The sequence below is a fragment of the Balaenoptera ricei genome, chromosome 16 (genome assembly GCF_028023285.1).
Source record: "Balaenoptera ricei isolate mBalRic1 chromosome 16, mBalRic1.hap2, whole genome shotgun sequence".
Lineage (NCBI taxonomy): Eukaryota > Metazoa > Chordata > Mammalia > Artiodactyla > Balaenopteridae > Balaenoptera > Balaenoptera ricei.
In genome coordinates, this window is record NC_082654.1 from 61364112 (window position 1) to 61382772 (window position 18661).

General features: G+C 41.8%; 2 protein-coding genes across 4 annotated transcripts in view; both read left to right on the forward strand.

The window, feature by feature from the left end:
* Positions 1 to 2239: 2239 nt before the first annotated feature.
* On the forward strand, positions 2240 to 6260 carry MSS51 (MSS51 mitochondrial translational activator). Its single transcript, XM_059900692.1, is given in 9 exon segments — positions 2240 to 2728; positions 3010 to 3165; positions 3757 to 3854; positions 3857 to 3880; positions 4086 to 4216; positions 4218 to 4355; positions 4357 to 4654; positions 4966 to 5059; positions 5364 to 6260. Coding segments are annotated over 9 exon segments (1380 nt in total). The 5' UTR covers positions 2240 to 2507; the 3' UTR covers positions 5584 to 6260.
* A 4833-nt stretch (positions 6261 to 11093) lies between these two features.
* ANXA7 (annexin A7) overlaps positions 11094 to 18661 on the forward strand; it is a 30874-nt gene continuing 23306 nt past the window's right edge. For 2 of the 3 annotated variants that reach the window (XM_059900689.1, XM_059900691.1), the window contains exons 1-5: positions 11094 to 11187; positions 14451 to 14505; positions 16977 to 17199; positions 17808 to 17909; positions 18521 to 18585. In XM_059900689.1, coding sequence (XP_059756672.1) covers positions 14452 to 14505; positions 16977 to 17199; positions 17808 to 17909; positions 18521 to 18585 — 444 coding nt within the window. In that variant the 5' untranslated portion in view covers positions 11094 to 11187; position 14451. Of the gene's footprint in view, positions 11188 to 11430; positions 11600 to 14251; positions 14358 to 14450; positions 14506 to 16976; positions 17200 to 17807; positions 17910 to 18520; positions 18586 to 18661 lie in introns of those variants that run through there. The other variant, XM_059900690.1, reaches the window with a different exon arrangement.

The following is an 18661-nucleotide window of genomic DNA, read 5'->3' on the forward strand; positions in this document are numbered from 1 at the left end:
TCACCCCCCCGCAAAAAGCCCATAACCATTAATCAGTTACTCCTCATTCCCCCTTCCACCCAGCCCTTGGCAACCATGGATCTGCTTTCTGTCTCTGAATTTACCTATTCTTGATATTTCATATAAATGGAATCATATAATGTCTCATTTTGTGTCTGGCTTCTTTAACTTAGCATAATGTTTTTGAGGTTCATCCACATTGTACTATGTATCAGTATGTTTCTTTTTATGGCTGAATTTATATACATATACATATACATACATATATATACACACATATGTATATGTATATATATCTCCCAATTTGTTTATTCATTTTCTTTTGATAACCTTTAGTTTGTTTCTACCTTTTGGCTACTGTGAATAGTGCTGCTATGGACATTTGTGTATAAGCATTTGTTTGCGTACCTGTTTTCAGTTATTTTGGGTGTATACCTAAGAGTGAAATTGCTGGGTCATATGATAATTCTATATTTAACTTTTTGCAGAGCTGCCATACTGTTTTGCACAGCAGCTGCACCATTTTACATTCCTACCATCAGTGCAGGCAGGTTCCGGTTTTTCTGCATCCTCACCAACACTTGTTATTTTCTAGTTTTTTGATGATAGCCATCCTAATGGGAGTAAAGTGGTGTCCGTGGTTTTGATTTGCCTTTGATTAGTGGTGTTGAGTATCATGTGCTTCTTGGCAATTTGTATATTTTCTTTGGAGAAATGTCTATTCAAGTCTTTTGCCCATTTTGTAATTGGGCTATTTGTTGTTGTTGAGTTTTAGGTGTTCTTTACATATTCAGGATATTAATCTCTTATCAGATATATGATTTACAAGTATTTTCTCCCATTCTATGGGTTGCCATTTCACTTTGTCCTTTGATGCACAAAAGTTTTAAAATTTTGATATAGTCCAGTTTATCTATTTTTTCTTTTCTTGCTTGTGCTTTTGGTGTCATATTCAAGAACTTGGCAAATCCAGAATCATGAAACTTTTCCCCTGTGTTCTTCTAAGACTTTATAGTTTGTTTTTCTTTTTAACATAAAAGTTACCATTTAAAAATATTTTTTTAAATTAATTTATTTTTGGCTGTGTTGGGTCTTCGTTGCTGCACGCAGCCTTCAGTAGTTGTGGCTCGCGGGCACTAGAGTGCAGGCTCAGTAGTTGTGGCGCACGGCCTTAGTTGCTCCGCGGCATGTGGGAGCTTCCCGGTGCAGGGATCGAGCCTTTGTCCCCTGCATTGGCAGGCGGATTCTTAATCACTGCGCCACCAGGGAAGCCCCTAACACTTTATAGTTTTATCTCTTACACTTAGGTCTTTAGACTTAATAATCCAACTCAAACCATTCTAGTTCCTTAGTTCCCAGAATTTTCCCATCTACATTTGTTATGGTCACACTCTTCTTTGTGCTTAGAGTTCCTGTTTCCCTATCTTTGTGTATTCACAGTATTGCCATACTTCATGGTCTATTCCAACTGCTGCTTCATAAAGTCTTTCTGTAGCTTGCCAACTGAGAGACTCTCTTCTTCTGATCTCATTAGTGCTTTAGTTTCACTTTTCTTGTAGGATTTATACACTGCCTTATATTATAGTTTATATCTAACGTCTCTCTAAAACATTTAGATGTTAAGTATATTTTTTCATATTTGTTTCTGTTACAGTATTTTGCAAATGATTTTATCTGTTTATCAATAAATATTTATGTTTTATTTTTTCCAATATAGTCCCTTTTGTTTACTCAGCCCTCGTGGAAGGAATGGGAGAAGACAGGCCAGGGAAGGAGGACACCGCAAGAGTTCTCTCTAGGTAGTGTGTGAGTGTGGGTTTAGTTCTACTTCAGAACTCACCTTTTTAGAAAATTTTCCTAATAATGTGCATAACTTGGCATTGTAGTGCTAGTGCTCATTTGGTATTGCATTTGATTTCTACTTTTTGGTTTATTGCTTACAAATGTGATGATAGGTGTTTTAAAATGAATGTTTTCCTTCCCCAACTAGATTAGATTGACTGTTTCTCCAGTTAGATGGTAGTTTTGGACAACCAAAACTTTTGTTGCCTTTTCCTCTCTTTTAAGTTGATTTTTTAAAATACACTAATAGTATACGAATATACTCTTTGTATAAAAAGTCACACATTACAAACAAGTCTAAAGTTCCCTTTTATTGATCCAATTCCCATCCTAATGCCTTTTCCCCTCCTCAGAGTTAATCACTGTTATCAATTTTATATGAGTCCTGCCAGACTTTTTCTAAGCATCTATATTATATATAGAACTTCATGTATAATACATATATGTATAATTATATTCACATATAATTATTTCTCTTTTTCACAACTGCCTGTGGTGATCAATAATCTGTAGATATGAAATAAATCTTACTGATACCTGGGCCTGAGAGACTGGAATGACAAGTGAAAGGTCAAACATATGAAAAAACATCGTATGTGTCCAACTTACAAAATTCCATTCCATATCTGTTCTACGTATAGTCCCCAGGTATCACTGGACAGGCCATGGCTCAACGGTCCCGATGACGAAGGCGCAAGAAACCCCCCTCATCAGTGGCTCCCGTGGTTGTGACCCTACCCACAATTGTGACTCCTGTGCCTCTGACCCTCTCAAAACCTGGCCCTAGCATTGATACCCTTGGCTTCTTCTCCTTGGAGAATAATGTTCCTGGCCTATCCCAGCTGATCCTTCAAAAGCTGAACATGAAAAGATATGAAGAATACAAGTGAGTGACTAGCTCTATGGAAGAGTGATACATTGTCACTGGTAGAAGTGATTCATAAGGTGGAGAGGGAGTATAGCTTGGGGAATATGGGGTATTTGCAACGAGGGATTTTCTCATCCTGACTTTTGCCAGTTTTATTACTATAGAAGAAATGTAATTTGCTAAAAAGAGAAACGATGGGAGTAGGAGAGGTGCCAATATATAGGAGGCAAGGTAGGGGTCATGAGAAATTTTGGAGGTGTTTTTCCTATTGCCACTCCTTCTTCATGCTGTCTCTGCAGGTTGGTGCTAGATGGGGATACTCCTGTATCAGGCTTTGGATATCGATGCCTTCAAGAAATGTTCCAGAAGATGGAGGACACATTCTGATTCTGTGTTCACTGTAAAGTACTCCCTAGTGGCCTTTCAAACTCCAACGTCCTCCGGCACTGCAAGAGGTGATTAGTTGGGGGCTAATAGGGGAGACATCGGAATGATCCTATTCTAAGACCTCATTGCAGGAGGAAAGGTCTGAGAATTTTCAGAATAACTTCAGGCTCGCTCCTCATTTTGTGTGATCTAGGCCACAGAGAAATTAGAAAAGCGTTGCTTATAAGGCTCCTGATTATTTTGGTATTATGGGGAGGTTAGACAGAGACCAGAGTATAATCCTTTCTACCTCTCTTCTCTTGAGCACTTAAGTGGTAAGACCATATCTGTCTGGGGAGGTTGGGGTCAAGCCACACCTCTGATAACAGGGCAGCCACAAACTCCTGGTGTTTTTTTTTTTTCTGTAAGGGATGTAAAAAGTTCTAGATAGAGGCAGAGGTGTCACTGTAACCCAAGAGAAAAATTACATTCCCACTCCCTCCTGCCTCCTCTGCCAAACGTAGTCCCCAAATTTGCTGCAGCAGCTGTCATTCCTCTCCCTACTTTCCTCACCCAGTGATCTTTCTTCCCAGGTGCAGGAATATCAGTTCCCTTCCCCAAGAGTCCCCCATTCACCTTTGAGGTACAGGAACATCTGTTTCTGGGCCTCATTCTCTCAGGTGCAGAAATGTCTATTACTGTGGTCCAGAGTGCCAGAGGTCAGACTGGCCAGCACACAGGAGGGTTTGTCAAGAGCTGCGTCTTGTAGCTGTGGACCGTCTATGGAATGGCTTCCGGTCACAGGTGGAGTGACAGTATTGGGGAACTTTGCCATAACGGTCATAGTTGGTGGTACTTGGAGAAAGATATGAAAGCATGTTGTTTTGAGGAAAAAATGAGGAACTGAGTGGGACAGTGCAGTCTTGGGGACCGGTTGGGAGAATGAACATGGAGGGAGTATTGAAGCCAGGGAAGGATTAGGTCATTTCTTATTCCTTCTTTCCTGCAGGTGATTTTGTCCTTCCCTCAGGACCTTGGTCTTGGCTGACTAAAGTCGTACAGGGCTGGGACACCTGGTTTTCTATGCGACATTTACAACTAGAGGCTACTCTGGATGCTGTGCTTGGTAGTCAGGCCATGAACCACCCTGTGGGCCAGTGTAGGATGGCCAAGGCCAGATCCAGATGTCCTGCAGGGCTCTTTGAAGCAGTTGCTGACAATTGCCCTGTCACGGCCCTTGACACTGGGCTTTGGGCTTCAGGCCTTGGGGATAAATGTTGGGAAGGTCGGGGGGAAGCACAGTGCACGTGGTTGGTGCTTCTCATGCAGAGACGTTCCTCACTCACTCTGGGGACTATGATGAACTTGGCTACATGTTTCCTGGGCACCTTGGCCTCCATGTAATCATGGTGGGTGTAGATGTAGCTGCTGGCTTTTCACAGAGTGCCTCACCTTCACTCCTGGAACCTGGCACAGTTCAGCTTAGTGGCCATAGGGGCCTCTATCATGACTTCTGGGAGGAGCAGGTAGAGTCTGGGCCGATAGCCCATCCAGATTTGGTGGTGGTATTCCATCCAGGTAAGAGTCATTTGTTTGGGGGAATACAGGATCGGTCCTCTGGGAGTTTTCCATCCTGGCTCTTGCACCTTTGGAGCACCATTCATTTGGTCAGGTTAAGCATAATATAATGAAGACCTTGGTTGGTCATTAGCCATATGTGCTACAGCTGGGTCCATAATTTTCCATTAAAGAATCTGGGGCGGGCGATGGTGGTAAATGAGCATTGGAGGTGAGCAAGGTGAGGGGTGGACACAATCAAAGAAGTATGTTGGTTAGGGTATACCTTAGCGTTTCCCCTTTCTATTCCCATCTCCATTTTTGTTCCATAGGTTTCCATGCTTCCCCGGACCTGATGGAGGCTTGGCTGCCCACCCTCTTGCTACTTCGTGATTATGAGATCCCTACGATGATTACTGTTTACAGGTTTTGACCTCCTCCTATTTGTGATACCTCCCCAATTCACTCACACCTCTATGTAGATGAGCTTATTTCTCTCCCCCTTGCTCATCTTCTGCCTTCTGGTGAGGATTTTCTTCCTTCCCATGCTTGGCTTTCTCATCCCTTCAAAGTGCTATGCTAGTTAATTGAGTAGTTAGTCTAGACATTTGGGAGGGAGGGATAGCTGTTGCGTTAGTCCAGCCTTAGGTAATTTTTGGGATTGATGAGCAGTTCCTCTCCTATCTCTTTCATAATCAGCAGAGCAATTTTTCTTATCTGTCTCCCATAGCCAGCAGGAGTTGGCAGCCTCTTTGCAGATTCTGGTGGACCTGGATACACACATCACAGCCTATGGAGCTAATCCTTTTGCGTCCCTCAAACCTGAACAGGTCTACTCCAACCCCAGCAAGCAGCCAGTATACTGCAGTGCCTACTATATCATGTTTCTTGGAAGCTCCTGCCAGCTGGATAAGAGGCAATTGGAAGAGAAAGTAAATGGCAGGGTATAAATAGCTGAGCCAGATCCTGACTGGATGTCTAGAAAAGGCAGAGATTGTGATGAAATTACCTGCTGATGCCAGATTATTGCCAACTTTCAAATCCACTGTATCGTAAACTTAATTCACTTGTCTCGGTAGATTCTAAGCTGAATGGGAGCTCCTGTATGATGTGACTCATGTCTAAGAGGTTAGCCACATGTAGCTTCTAGAGACAGGATTCTAGATTTAGTGTGTGGCAAAAGGCACTTGTATCAGTCTTTGTAGAGCCTTAAGTTCCTAAGAGTTTCCTTCATGAGAAAGTTATACGTTTTGACTTTAACCGGATGGCACCAAGGAGAAGAATGGCACCTTATTCTTCTGAAAAAGACTTTCTTCTTATACAGCAATTTGGGCTAAAAAATGCAGAGGTCTTAATGACTTGAAGTAGTGGAAACATGAGCAAGTCAGAGAAGTGGTTGGGAACATGGGGGAGGTTGTGAGGATTGGCACACTGTTCTACTTCCTGGCTTTTTCGAGATACATGTCTCATTTTCCTATTTTCTCTTGGGGACTTCTAATTTTAGAGCAGCTTTTTGCCCTTGTGTTGTATTTTAGGTATCCCAGGGTGTATCAGACTTTACTTGAATATACTGGAGTTTGTTATCACCTGGTCTATACCACAATAAACTCAGTTTGGGGCTTCTTAAGTCACTTGTTTTATCTTATTTCCTATTCACTGCCAAGTGTTACTTGTCTACACAGAACATCTCAAGATTGGAGGTTTCTCTCTTGCCAAAGGAGTGATTAACATCAGCTCTCTGTTTGGGTCTGCCATTCTACCACACCCTGTCTGTTGTCATCCTTCTCTTATCACACTCTCAGGATTAGGATATTCCCTAGATATTCATTTCTACAACTTGCTGTGACCTCAGCCTCTCCACTTATATCCAGAATATATATATAGAACTCTTACAACGTGATAATAAAAGGACAAATAACTCAATTTAAAAGTGGGCAAATGATCTGAACAGATGTTTCTCCAAAGAAGATATACAAATGATCGATCAGCACATGAAAAGATGCTCAGCATCATTAGTCATCTGGAAATACAAATCAAAACCACAATGAAAGAAAGCACTTCTTTTGCTGGGATGACAACAATAAAAAAGACAGATAATAACAAGTGTTAACGAGAATGTAGAGAAATTGCAACCCTCATACACTGCTAGTAGGGATGTAAAATGGTGCAGCTATTTTGGAAAACAGTTTGGCAGTTTCTCAAGAAGTTAAACATTAAGTTACCATTTGATCCAGCTATTCTGCTCCTAGGTGTGTACTCATGAGAAATGAAAACATTTGTGCACAAGTGTTCATAGCAGCATTATACATAATAGCCAAAAGGTAAAAATAACCCGTGTCCATCAACTTGTGAATAGATAAACAAAATGTGGCATATATGTATAATGAAATATTTGGCCATAGAAAAGAATGAAGTACTGATTCATGCTACAACATGGATGAACTTTGAAAACACGTTCATCCATGTTCATGTTAAGTGAAAATCCAGTCATAAAAGACCACGTTATTGTCTGAGTGCATTTATATAAAATGTCTAGAGTAGGCAAATCTATGGAGACAGAAAGTAGATTAGCGGCAGCATAGAGATGAGGGTGGTGAGCACATTGGGGATGATGGCTAAAGTGTATGGGCTTTATTTTGGGGGTGATGTAAATGTTCTAAAATTGTGGTGATGGTACAACTCTGAATATATTAAAAACCATTGAATTGTACACTTTACATCAGTGAATTATATCTCAATAAAACTGTTACCAAAAACAGTTTTTTAAATCAGAGTGTAAAAAATGAGAATATTTGTTAAGTGCTTAACACAGTGTCTAGCATATAGTATGTATTTAATAAATGGTAGCTATTATTGAATACATACCACTTTGAATATTATTCAGTAACATAAATAGGTTGAACTTACTGAGCAAGATGGTTCGACAATGGAAAAACCAGTCAGAATGCCATTTTTGTGGTTCAGATGATGTAATGCATGTATCAGCTAAAGTGACTAATGGTAGTAGTTAGGGAAAAGAAGAGGTCTAGCTATAACAAGGAAAGTAAACAGGTAGATAATGATATTTTATAGCTAGAATGTGAAAGTAAAATCTATAGGGCTTAATTACTGATTGTTATGGGTGAAATGTGATATATCTATCAGAGTCTAATCAGGAGACAGAAACCACACAGTAACAGGTGACACAAAAATTTCCAGCTTAGAGTGGTGGTGACAGTACATGAAAGTGCCTTAGCTTCATGCTAAATGCTGAGGATTCCAAATGGCTTTTACCCTTAAAGTGTTTACAGTTTAATAAAAGACTGATGTTAAGCAGGGGCAATATAATGAGTTACATTTTCTAAGGTCAGCATATGAAGTGAAAAAGCTGTATTTTCAAAACTACATTGAAATTCCTTTAGGATAACACTCCATTGTGGATTCCAACATATCCTTCTCTCAACAAGTCTATCAGAGCCAGTTATTTCCTCCACTATTGGAAACAGACTTTTGTTTATTTAGTTGATCACTGGGTGAAATAATTGGCTTGAGTCTGGGGGGCCCTGTTGTAGTCAACCAAGTATTTACTGAACATTTTATTTCTAGTCTCTAGAGATACCCCTGTTCTCAAGGAGTGTACATTCCGAGGGCAGCAGGGGGAGATGACAAACAGTAAATACTGTTATTTTATATGCTTTTAAGTGCTACAAAGAAAATTAAATAGGGTAATTAGTGTGTATAACTGGTAGTGGTGTTAGTGACAGTGGGGCTACTAATGCTACAATGTTCAGGGAATACATACCTCTCTGAGGAGATGGATGACATTTGAGATGTAACATGCAATAGAGAACATTCCAAATAGGAGCAATAACAAGTGTAAAGATCCTGGGAATCTCTGGTGTGTCTGGTCACAAGCTTGGTATGTTTAGACAGAAGGCCATTTTGACCAGAGTTTAGTGCTTGAGAAGGAAGGTGAAGAGGGATGAGATCAGAGAGGTAGGCAGTGGCCAGATTATATGGGGCTTAATAGACCATGGCTAGGACTTTGGATTTTATTCTGGTTCCAGTGGGAAGCTAGTGGAGGAGTTTAATCAAGGGAATTATATGACCAAATCCGTTATTTAGGAAGATTAGTCTAACTCAGAGTTTCTTAACCTCAGCACTACTGACAGTTCAGGCTGAATAATTCTTTGTTTTAGGGGGATGTCCAGTGCATTGTAGAATGTTTAGTAACATCCCTGGCTCTCCCCATTGATACTAGTAAAACCCTCCTCCCTAGTTGTGACAACCAAAAACGTCTCCAGACATTGCCAAATGTCCCTTTGGGGACAAAATTACTGCTCTGTCTGTACAAAACGTATGTGTGTTTATTTTAATTATATATATATATATATATATATATATATATTTTTTTTTTTTTTTTTTTTTTGCTGCCGCACTGCTTGGCATGCGGAACTTCCCTGACCAGGGATTGAACCCACGCTCCCCTGCATTGGAAGCACAGTCTCAATCACTGGACCACCAGGGAAATCTGGTATGTGTGTTTAAACACAGTGGAATATTCACATTAGGAGAAGCATAATGTCTCCTATTTTATGTGAACTCTGGAGCATATGATGACCTTCAAAGTTGTTTTATTTTGTTTTTGCTAAGTTTATGTGGTTGAATACAGGCAAGTTAAATACTCATGTGCTATGACTACTGGTTTTTTTTTTTTTTTTTTGGCTGCATTGGGTCTTCGTTGCTGCGCGCGGGCTTTCTCTGGTTGCGGTGAGTGGGGGCTACTCTGTTGCAGTGCACAGATTTCTCATTGCGGTGGCTTCTCGTTGCGGAGCACGGGCTCTAGGCTCATGGGCTCAGTAGTTGTGACTTGCAGGCTCTAGAGCGCAGGCTCAGTAGTTGTGGCACACGGGCTTAGTTGTTACGCGGCATGTGGGATCTTCCCGGACCAGGGATCGAACCAGTGTCCCCTGCATTGACAGGCGGATTTTTAACCACTGCGCCACCAGGGAAGCCCATGACTACTGTTAAATGTGTCACAGCAGACATCTATAAAAGGTTTTGTTGGGTGCAAAAAAGGGAGTCTACCCAAGGGAAGGTAAAGAAAAGAAAGTCAGGAAAAGCTTGAGGCAGGAAGGAGATGGGTGATCTTTGAATTGAGTCTTAATAGATTCATAATTGTTAAAAGGCAGGCAGTGCTTTCTAGGCAGAGGCAGCATGAGGAAAGGGTCTGTGGCCCTGGAGGGCCTTGTATGTCAAGAAAGAAGGACAAATTGAAAGGATGAAGTGGGAAATCTAGTGGCATCTACCTGAATATAGACTATCGGATATTTGGGCCTATAGCTCAGGAAAGTGGGTGGGAAATAGGTTTGGAAAATAACCTCTCAAGCTGATAGTTAAGGCAGAGGGAAGGGCAGGGATGAGATCACTGAGGTAGTAATATAGAGCAAAGGAGTAAGGACAGGCTTCTTAGGGAATGCTTAAATTCCAGAGGTCTCCAGGCAGATTGGACAGAAAGGCCCAATATTTTCCAGACAGATTGGTGGGAGCTGGGGAATTAATGCTGGGTACCCAGAGTGTTGTGCAGTTTTGTTTAAATTTGGCAGTGACCTTTCTCAAGTACCTTCCACTTCACCCCTATTTTAGGGCCATGTATATCTTGCTTTGCCACTTAAAAATTTAATCCACCCTATCCCACCCCCATGAGGAAGCTTTTGGGTAGAAAAGCATGTGGAGTAATAGGTTAATAGTTCTAAAACTTTAGTGTGCATAGAACCACCTGGAGGGCTTGTTAAAACAGATTGCTGGGCTTCATCTCTAGAATTTAATTCATTAGGTCTAAGGTGGAGCCCAATAAGTTGCATTTCTAACAAGTTACCAGGTAATGTGGCGGCTGCCAGTCTGGGGACCACAGTTTGAGAACCACTGTAAAAGGTAGCCAACTGGTTCTTTGCTCTGGAATATAAACTTTCTTAATGAGTTTAAGATACTTGTCTGGGCCCTTGAAATTGCCTCAAATGTTTTAATGCTAGAGCTCTAGTGTGAGGGGAGCCTGGAATCACCTAACAACTCCCTTCTGGAGTGGTTTTGATTAGTGCATCTCCTGTTTCCACTATCTAGGAGCCTCATAAATATTAATTCAATTCACAAGGGACTAATAAAAGACACCGTCTTTGTCCTCAGAATATAGGGAGGACGGCACATCAGGCGGAGAGGCTGCCCCTGGCCTCCCAGTTTCGAGCCCTGCTTTGCCGCCCACCACTGAAGGGGCTTCGGATTCCTCAGGACGGCTTCAACTTCCCAAATGGCTTGAGAGAGCCCAGAAGGAACTCTGATAAAACTGGTTGGTGCACCCGAAGAGAGCGTCTCCTCGCAGGTGGAGCGGCGAGGCGGGGCCGAAAGGAAAGCCCGAGCAGCGGCACCGACGGCCGCCGGGACTGGCTCTGTCGGCACCGCCCCCTGCGATCCTAACGGGCTCGGGCGGCGGCCCTCGGCGCCCCGCCCTTCCCGGGCCCGCCCCCGGCTCCATCTTGCCCGAGACCAGGTTGGGCTGTGACGCTGCTCCGCGGAGTCAGGTGAGGAACGGCGTACCCTACCCTTGCCACCCCTCGTCCCCCTCGGTCGCCTCGCCCCGGCCTGCTCTGAGGCCTGCCAGCCGGGAGAGGGCGGGGCCCCGCGTGTGTCCCCGAGCCGGGGGGCGCTGGAGGAGCCTGTGGGCCCCGGGAGTGGCCGGCGACTCGGTGTGCGCGTTTTGGGACCCGGGCTGCCTGGTGGGGGCGTTCGGCCGGGGGCGCATTGGGGCGGGATCGGCGAGGCGGCCGGGCAACGGGAAGTCCTGTTCGCCGGTCGTCTGTGCCCCGCGGCTGTCCGGAGGTCCGAGGGAGCAGTGAGACTTCCCGCGCAGGCAGGGGGACCACAGGTGGAGGGATTGAGGCCAGAGGATGGCCCTGCTGAAGCGACCCCAAGGAGGGCTGAGTAGGAAAACCGGTGAGCAGCACCGAAAGCTAAGTCCGGCTGGTGACTAGACTTCCTGGTGACACAGCACATTTAGGGAAACTTGGGACGTTTGTACTTGCTTAGTGAACCTAGGACAGAATGCGGAAGCCTACAATTGTACACTGGTTCAGGTTTATAATTCTTGGGAACTATTCAGGGAAGTGGCATTCCAGATTTGATTCCTAGTACCTTAGCAGCAGCAAACGTGCGCTGATTTGAACCCAACCTGTGTGAACACTTCTGCAGAAGGAGATGGCTGATGTCCACCATAAAGTGACAGAAATGAAAAGAAGTCGTCCAACTGCCTTTAAACTCTCTAATTTCTGCCAGTTGGTGGGGAGCTCATCTGATAATCTGTCCTAATTAGATAATGAGTGTAATGAGTTACCTATCAGGCAGGGAAGGAGTTTCAAGTACTAGCTAGGGAGGTAGAAGAGAGAATTTCGACCACTGCAAAGTGAAGCCTCCTTTCAGTCCTCGCTGGTGGTGACTGCCTACCCTGTCCATGCAGAGCCTAGTCGTGCCTCCAGTTCTTTATTGAAGGGTCCTTGCTGACAGATTTAAATGGTCTTTCCCAATCAAGAGGCAGGTTTTGGAAAATTGTAGTATCTGCTGTTGGCCATCTTCATACACCCTTTCTATTTTGTATTTGTTTCATAAATTTGCAACAGCTGCCTCCTGTGTTCCTGGGCTTCATGCCATCTCTGAGACTTGCATAGTGAGACCCATCCCTTTTAGTAGTTGACTCACTGGGTGGAGATGGTTTGGAAAACCAAGAATGCTTTTCTAGTCTTTTTAAAGTAGTTGCTGACGGAGGATGTTGAAAAGGAAATAAAAGTTCTGGTTCACTGGTATAGTCTGATTATTCCTTGGGCAAAGTTGAGTAGTTTGTTGAGTCACCCTCGGGTTTGTTTCAGCTTTTTACAAAAGCTTTTTAAATCTGAGTTTTGAATAGACGATACATGCATAATTCCAAAAGGACTCTTAGCCCTTTTTTTTAGTACATTGAAAAGTCTCCTTGTTATGCCCCAGCTCTCCTCTCCAGAGGCAGCAGTGGAGTACTGTTTCCTACTTTCTTGAGTATACTTTCAGGGATATTCTCTCTACATACAAGCAAATAAATGTAATTTTTACACATTTGGTTGCAAATTATCTATGTAGTTTTTCATCTTGCTTTTTTCCCACTTAATATGACTTAGAGATGGTTCCACATATGAGTAAAAAGAGAGCTGCTCATTTTTAATAGTTGCCTAACACTTCATTGTATGGCTATCCATAATCTGTTTTACCTGTTCCTTATTAATGGACTTTTAGATTGTTTTTAACCTTTTTTTTTTTTTTTTTTGGCCATGCCACGTGGCTTGCAGAATCTTAGTTCCCTGACCAGGGATTGAACCCAGGCCATGGCAGTGAAAGCGCTGAGTCCTATCCACTGAACTGCCAGGGAATTCCCAACCTTTTTCTGTTACAAATAGTGTGTAATGAATAGCTTTGTACATATATAATTTTGCATTTGTGTAAGTATTTTTATGAGGTACATCCTGGAAATGGAATTGCATTCTAGTCCTTTATATAATTATGCTTCAAAATGTACCCAGATTCATTTTCTTAAAGTTGTTTTAAGTTTTCTCATGTACAGATAGTCTTTATCTTCATTCTGTTCAGAAACTCTTGTTGACATAGTTCCTCTAGTGCCCTTAAAGGTAAGATTTAATGTAGTAGCTAAAGGCTGTAGAAATAGGATTTTGTCACTGGAACAGTTCCTGAGATTTAGAAATTTAAATTGTTTTTGTAGTCTTTGGTGCTATAAAACTTATTGCCTTTAAAATTATTATTAATTTCTCCCATAAATTATCTTCAGACTTTTTCACTTTCTTTTGACCCTGACCTCTTTTGCCCTTGGTCCATCTGACTGTTCTTAGATGGTATTGTTTCTCCTTTACTCCTTTTTTTATCAACTGGGCTTGGGGAAGAAGACAGCAAAAAATGATTTAACATCCTTTGCAACCAGGTCTTTGGATCCCAAATGACTGTTTTAAAACTGACTGGATCAGTTTTCTTATTTTCTTTCAACTTCGACTAAATATATGCCCATTCATTCTCAATTTAGCAAGTTTTTAGCTTCTATGCTGTGCTTATGTCATAAGGAGCACTATAATAACTTAAATTTATTTTCTCATTTTCCTTCCCCCCCACCACCATCTCTGTATCAGCACCTAGGACAGTGCTTATTTAATAGTGGGCTTTCGTAAGTGTTGAACTGGATTTGTTTGGGGTACTTTTTTAAAAAAATTTTTATTGGAGTATAGTTGATTTACAATGTTGTGTTAATTTCAGGTGTACGGCAAAGTGAATCAGTTATACATATACATATATTGACGCTTTTTTAGATTCTTTTCTCATACAGGCCATTACAGAGTATTGAGTAGAGTTTCCTGTGTTATAAAGTAGCTCCTTATTAGTTATCTGTTTTATATATAGTAGTGTGTATATGTCATTGTTTGGTGTCTTGATAAAAAAGAAATACAAATCATTTATAGCTGTATTGGGGAGACGAGCCAAAACACATATTGAAAAACTTGGCAAATTAGGTGGTAGATTCAGAAATGCCAAAATATTCTGGTATCAAAATATCATTCACAGACCAGCAGCAATAGCATCACCTGGAAGCTTAGTTAGGAATACAGAATCTTGGGCCCCATCTCAGAACTACTGAATCAGTCTGCCTGCTGGACTCTTTTGAAAGAAGGTGTGTTTTGATTAAACCCTATGACAAAATATATCTTCAAAGGCCTTAATCCTTATAGCAAATTACAGAAGACATTTTTTATTGTTGTTACAGAATGTCGTACCCGGGCTATCCCCCCACAGGCTACCCAGCTTTCCCTGGATATCCTGTAAGTATTGCCACTTATGATACTAAAATAGCTCATGTCCTTGGCACAGGTCTTGTATAGAATTAGCCAGCCCATGACAGATCTTACAGATATTCTAGAGCAGGGGTCATAAATTCAAATGGCCAGAAGTACTGAGTAGAGTACGTGAGGGAAGGCAGGTGTTGTGGGGAACTACAGGGACTTGGCTCACCTGTGGAAAGGCAGTAGTTAGTCAGCTTAAGCCGAATGTGTCCATGCAGGGAGGCTGACCCAGTGTTGCTGGATAATTCCATATCTTCAAGTAAAGCCAACAATCTGGATTTTATGTGAAATTGCCCAATTTTTAAAATTGGGAAATGAATCTTTTTAAATGTTAAATGCTGGGCTTCCCTGGTGGCGCAGTGGTTGAGAGTCTGCCTGCCAATGCAGGGGACACGGGTTCGAGCCCTGGTCTGGGAAGATCCCACATGCCGCAGAGCAACTAGGCCCGTGAGCCACAACTACTGAGCCTGCGCGTCTGGAGCTTGCGCTCCGCAACAAGAGAGGCCGCAATGGTGAGAGGCCCGCGCACCGCGATGAAGAGTGGCCCCCGCTTGCCGCAACTAGAGAAAGCCCTCGCACAGAAACGAAGACCCAACACAGCCAAAAATAAAAAAATAAAAAAATAAAAAAAAGGAATTCCTTTAATAAAAAAAAAAAGTTAAATGCTGTATGATTCAATACAACATGTAGGTAAGCTAAATCGATCCTTTGAGTCACTGGGTTTTTTTGTTGTTGTTTTTTTTTTTTTAAGTATTTATTTATTTATTTATTTTTGGCTGCGTTGGGTCTTCGTTGCTGTGCATGAGCTTTCTCTAGTTGCAGCAAGCAGGGGCTACTCTTCGTTGCGGTGTGTGGGCTTCTCATTGCGGTGGCTTCTCTTGCTGTGGAGCACAGGCTCTAGGCGCGCCAGCTTCAGTAGTTGTGGCACACGGGCTTAGTTGCTCAGCAGCATGTGGGATCTTCTCAGAACAGGGATCGAACCTGTGTCCCCTGCATTGGCATGTCCCCTGCGGATTCTTAACCACTGTGCCACCAGGTAAGTCCTGAGTTACTGGTTTTTAACCTTTGTGTTAGAAGGTTTAAAATAACTTAAGAGGGGCTTGACTCAGAGGTAACAAATTGCAGTGGATTAGAGGTCCCTGGATTAGTACTTCTGAGACTTTTAGTATTTGGAGTGCATGTTATAAATGTGCTACCAAGTTCTGCCTTGTTGATGTCTATACTGTTCTGAGGACTAACCTCATAGCTGAGGCATAAGTAAAAATTGTGTTTCAATTTTATGCTCATAAGTATGTAGGGCTTCTTTCTAACTCTGGGAGAATAGAAAGAGGGGCCTATACAGATTAATGATAATGTGTATATTCTTATGTAAAGTGAATATATAGCTCTCCTGAATTTAGCATAGAAGAGATGAGAATTATGAATATGTTCCCAGGTCCCTATGTACTAAACTGGACTCTGACCACTGTTTCAGTCAATATAGGCTAATTGTTAAAAACAGACAACCCTAACATCCCAATGACTTAACACAACAAAAACTTATTTCTTGCTTACTTCAGTCTCCTGGAAGTCAGTGGTGGGGGTGGCGGGGGAAGGGGTGTGGTGGGGAGCTAGGAGGCTTTGTTCCATGTCGTCTTGCGGGTTCCCAGGCTCCTTCCATCCTCTGTTGCCTTGTTATATTGGCTCTACCATCCTCTAGTGCCTTGGAGTCCTCCACTGGATCTTCTGCTTCCAGCTGGCAGATGAAGGAAAAGAGAGAGGAAGAGAGAGCTTAGAGGATTGGGCAGAAAGTTAAGGGGGCCAGGCTGGAAGTTGTGTACGTTACTTCTGTCCACATTCGTTTACCAGTATTCAGTCATATGGTCCTATTTAACTGCAACGGGGTCCTGGGAAATGTAGTCTAGTTTTGTGGCCTGAGAAAAAGTTTAGTGAACATGTAACACTCTCTCCACACTTAGACATTGTGTGATCTGAACTGAGGTCCAAAATGTCACACCCAGTGTATGACTCAGGTCACTGTTTGTTTGTTTTTTTTCCCTATTATGCACAGTTCCAGATGTGTTGCAAGAAAGCCATGAATTCTCCTCTTTAGGCTAGAGAGGCAAATCTTCCTATTATTTCCAGGTGCTAGGAAAATGAAGGAACTAATGAGCTTTGCCAGTTGTTCCTGAAGGCTTGAGGTTTGGAAAGAGCCTGGTTCTTACTCCCAAATAGAGAAACAGACCCTTCTTGCCTAACACAGGTAGATTTATATATAACTGAATTCTGACAAACAAGTGTCCTGACAAACTAGTATACTGATAAACTAGTATGAGATACCAGGACTTCTAATGGGCTTTTTAATATGTAAAAGAATAAGCTAGACCTTAACAGTTATCTTTGTTTGTTTCCTTAGCTAGGTTCTATTTCTCGATGATCACATTCATTTGAAAATTTTTTTGGTTTTTCAGCCTGCGGGTCAGGAGTCATCTTTTCCCCCTCCTGGTCAGTATTCTTACCCTAGTGGCTTTCCTCCAATGGGAGGAGGTGCCTACCCACCAACACCAAGTAGTGGCTACCCAGGAGCTGGAGGCTACCCAGGAGCGGGAGGCTACCCAGGAGCTGGAGGCTACCCTGCCCCTGGCGGCTATCCCAGTGCCCCACAGCCAGGGGGAGCTCCATCCTATCCTGGAGGTGAGTCGTGGGTTGTGGAATTAGTATAGCATTTTTTTTCTTCTCTCTTTAATCCTCTTGGTTCCTTCTTGTTTTGTACGAGGTCAGAGTTGCTCTTAGCCTACTTTCTACCTTAGACAGTAAGGACCTAGCTGGCAAGATAGAAGGATAAAGGTTCTCAGGAGGCATGAAAGCTGGGAGCAGTCTCCAAAATTCTATTGTGAAAGGAATTAGAATAAATCTCATGGTAATAAAGGACCAATATATAATGGTTTTGTTGAAAATTTGTAATCTTAAGAACTGATTAACATATTTCAATTGGCATGATTGTGACCTTAGGACAGCTTTGTCCACAGTATGTAAAAAAACCAAACCAACCAAACAAACAAACAAACAAAAAACTTAGCACTTTTGTATTATAAGTTATTAAGGCAGATGAATGAAGTAACTTTTTTTTTTAATTTATTTTTTAATGGGGAAGGATTTGTTGAGAAATTGAATTTAGACCAAAAGGGACTACTGCTATAGCATTAATAATATATTTTCTTCTACTGTTTCTAAAGTTTTCACTTCAGTCATGAGAACTGTCACTGTAGTTTGTTTCTTTTTTTCTCTTGTTCTTCCCCCAGGCCAAGGGTTTGGAGCCCCACCAAGTGGAGCAGGCTTTTCTGGCTATCCGCAGCCACCCTCACAGTCTTATGGTGGGGGCCCAGCACAGGTCCCACTACCTGGTAGGTACTAACTGTCCGGAGAAAAACAGTAGCTTAATATTTTGAATTTTGCAGTTGCTGTTGAAGGAACTTAGTAGTTTATGTTTGGGATTGTTTTTAGTAAACGTTTATACTAAATACTTCTTAGGTAGTATATGATTTCATGAAATGTATTAATTTGATGAAAAAGTTTAATCAGCAGGATGGCAATAAGGACTTGTTTTTTTCATTAAAAAAAATTATCTGTCCTGAAGCCAAAAAGCAAAACCTTCAAGAACTTCTCTGCTCGTTAGTATAGCACAAAGGAAACAACCCCCAGAACTATGTCCTGTCATCCTTTCCAGATAGAATCAGGATTTAATCTGGTTTAAGTGTTTTGTTCTTTTTTTAGAGTATTGTTTATAAAGAAATTATGTTAAATTATTTTAAAGAAATTAGGACATGGAATATTTTAAAAGGTCCTTGTGACCAAAGTTGGTTTTTGATTCAGTAAATTATAATACTTAAAAATTATCCTAGTGAATAAATAGTGTGAATATTCTCATATGTTTTCTTATTCATAATAAATCAGTGCTGTTTTGAAAAATTAAATCAGTTAAGACCTGATTGCTGTATTTTTTCTTAATATGTAGGTGGTTTTCCTGGGGGACCGATGCCTTCTCAGTACCCTGGAGGACAATCTCCTTACCCTAGTCAGGTATTTTTTTTTTTTTTTCCTACCTTTTAAATTTAGTCTGGACTAAACTGGATAATGGTAAAGAAGAGCACTACTC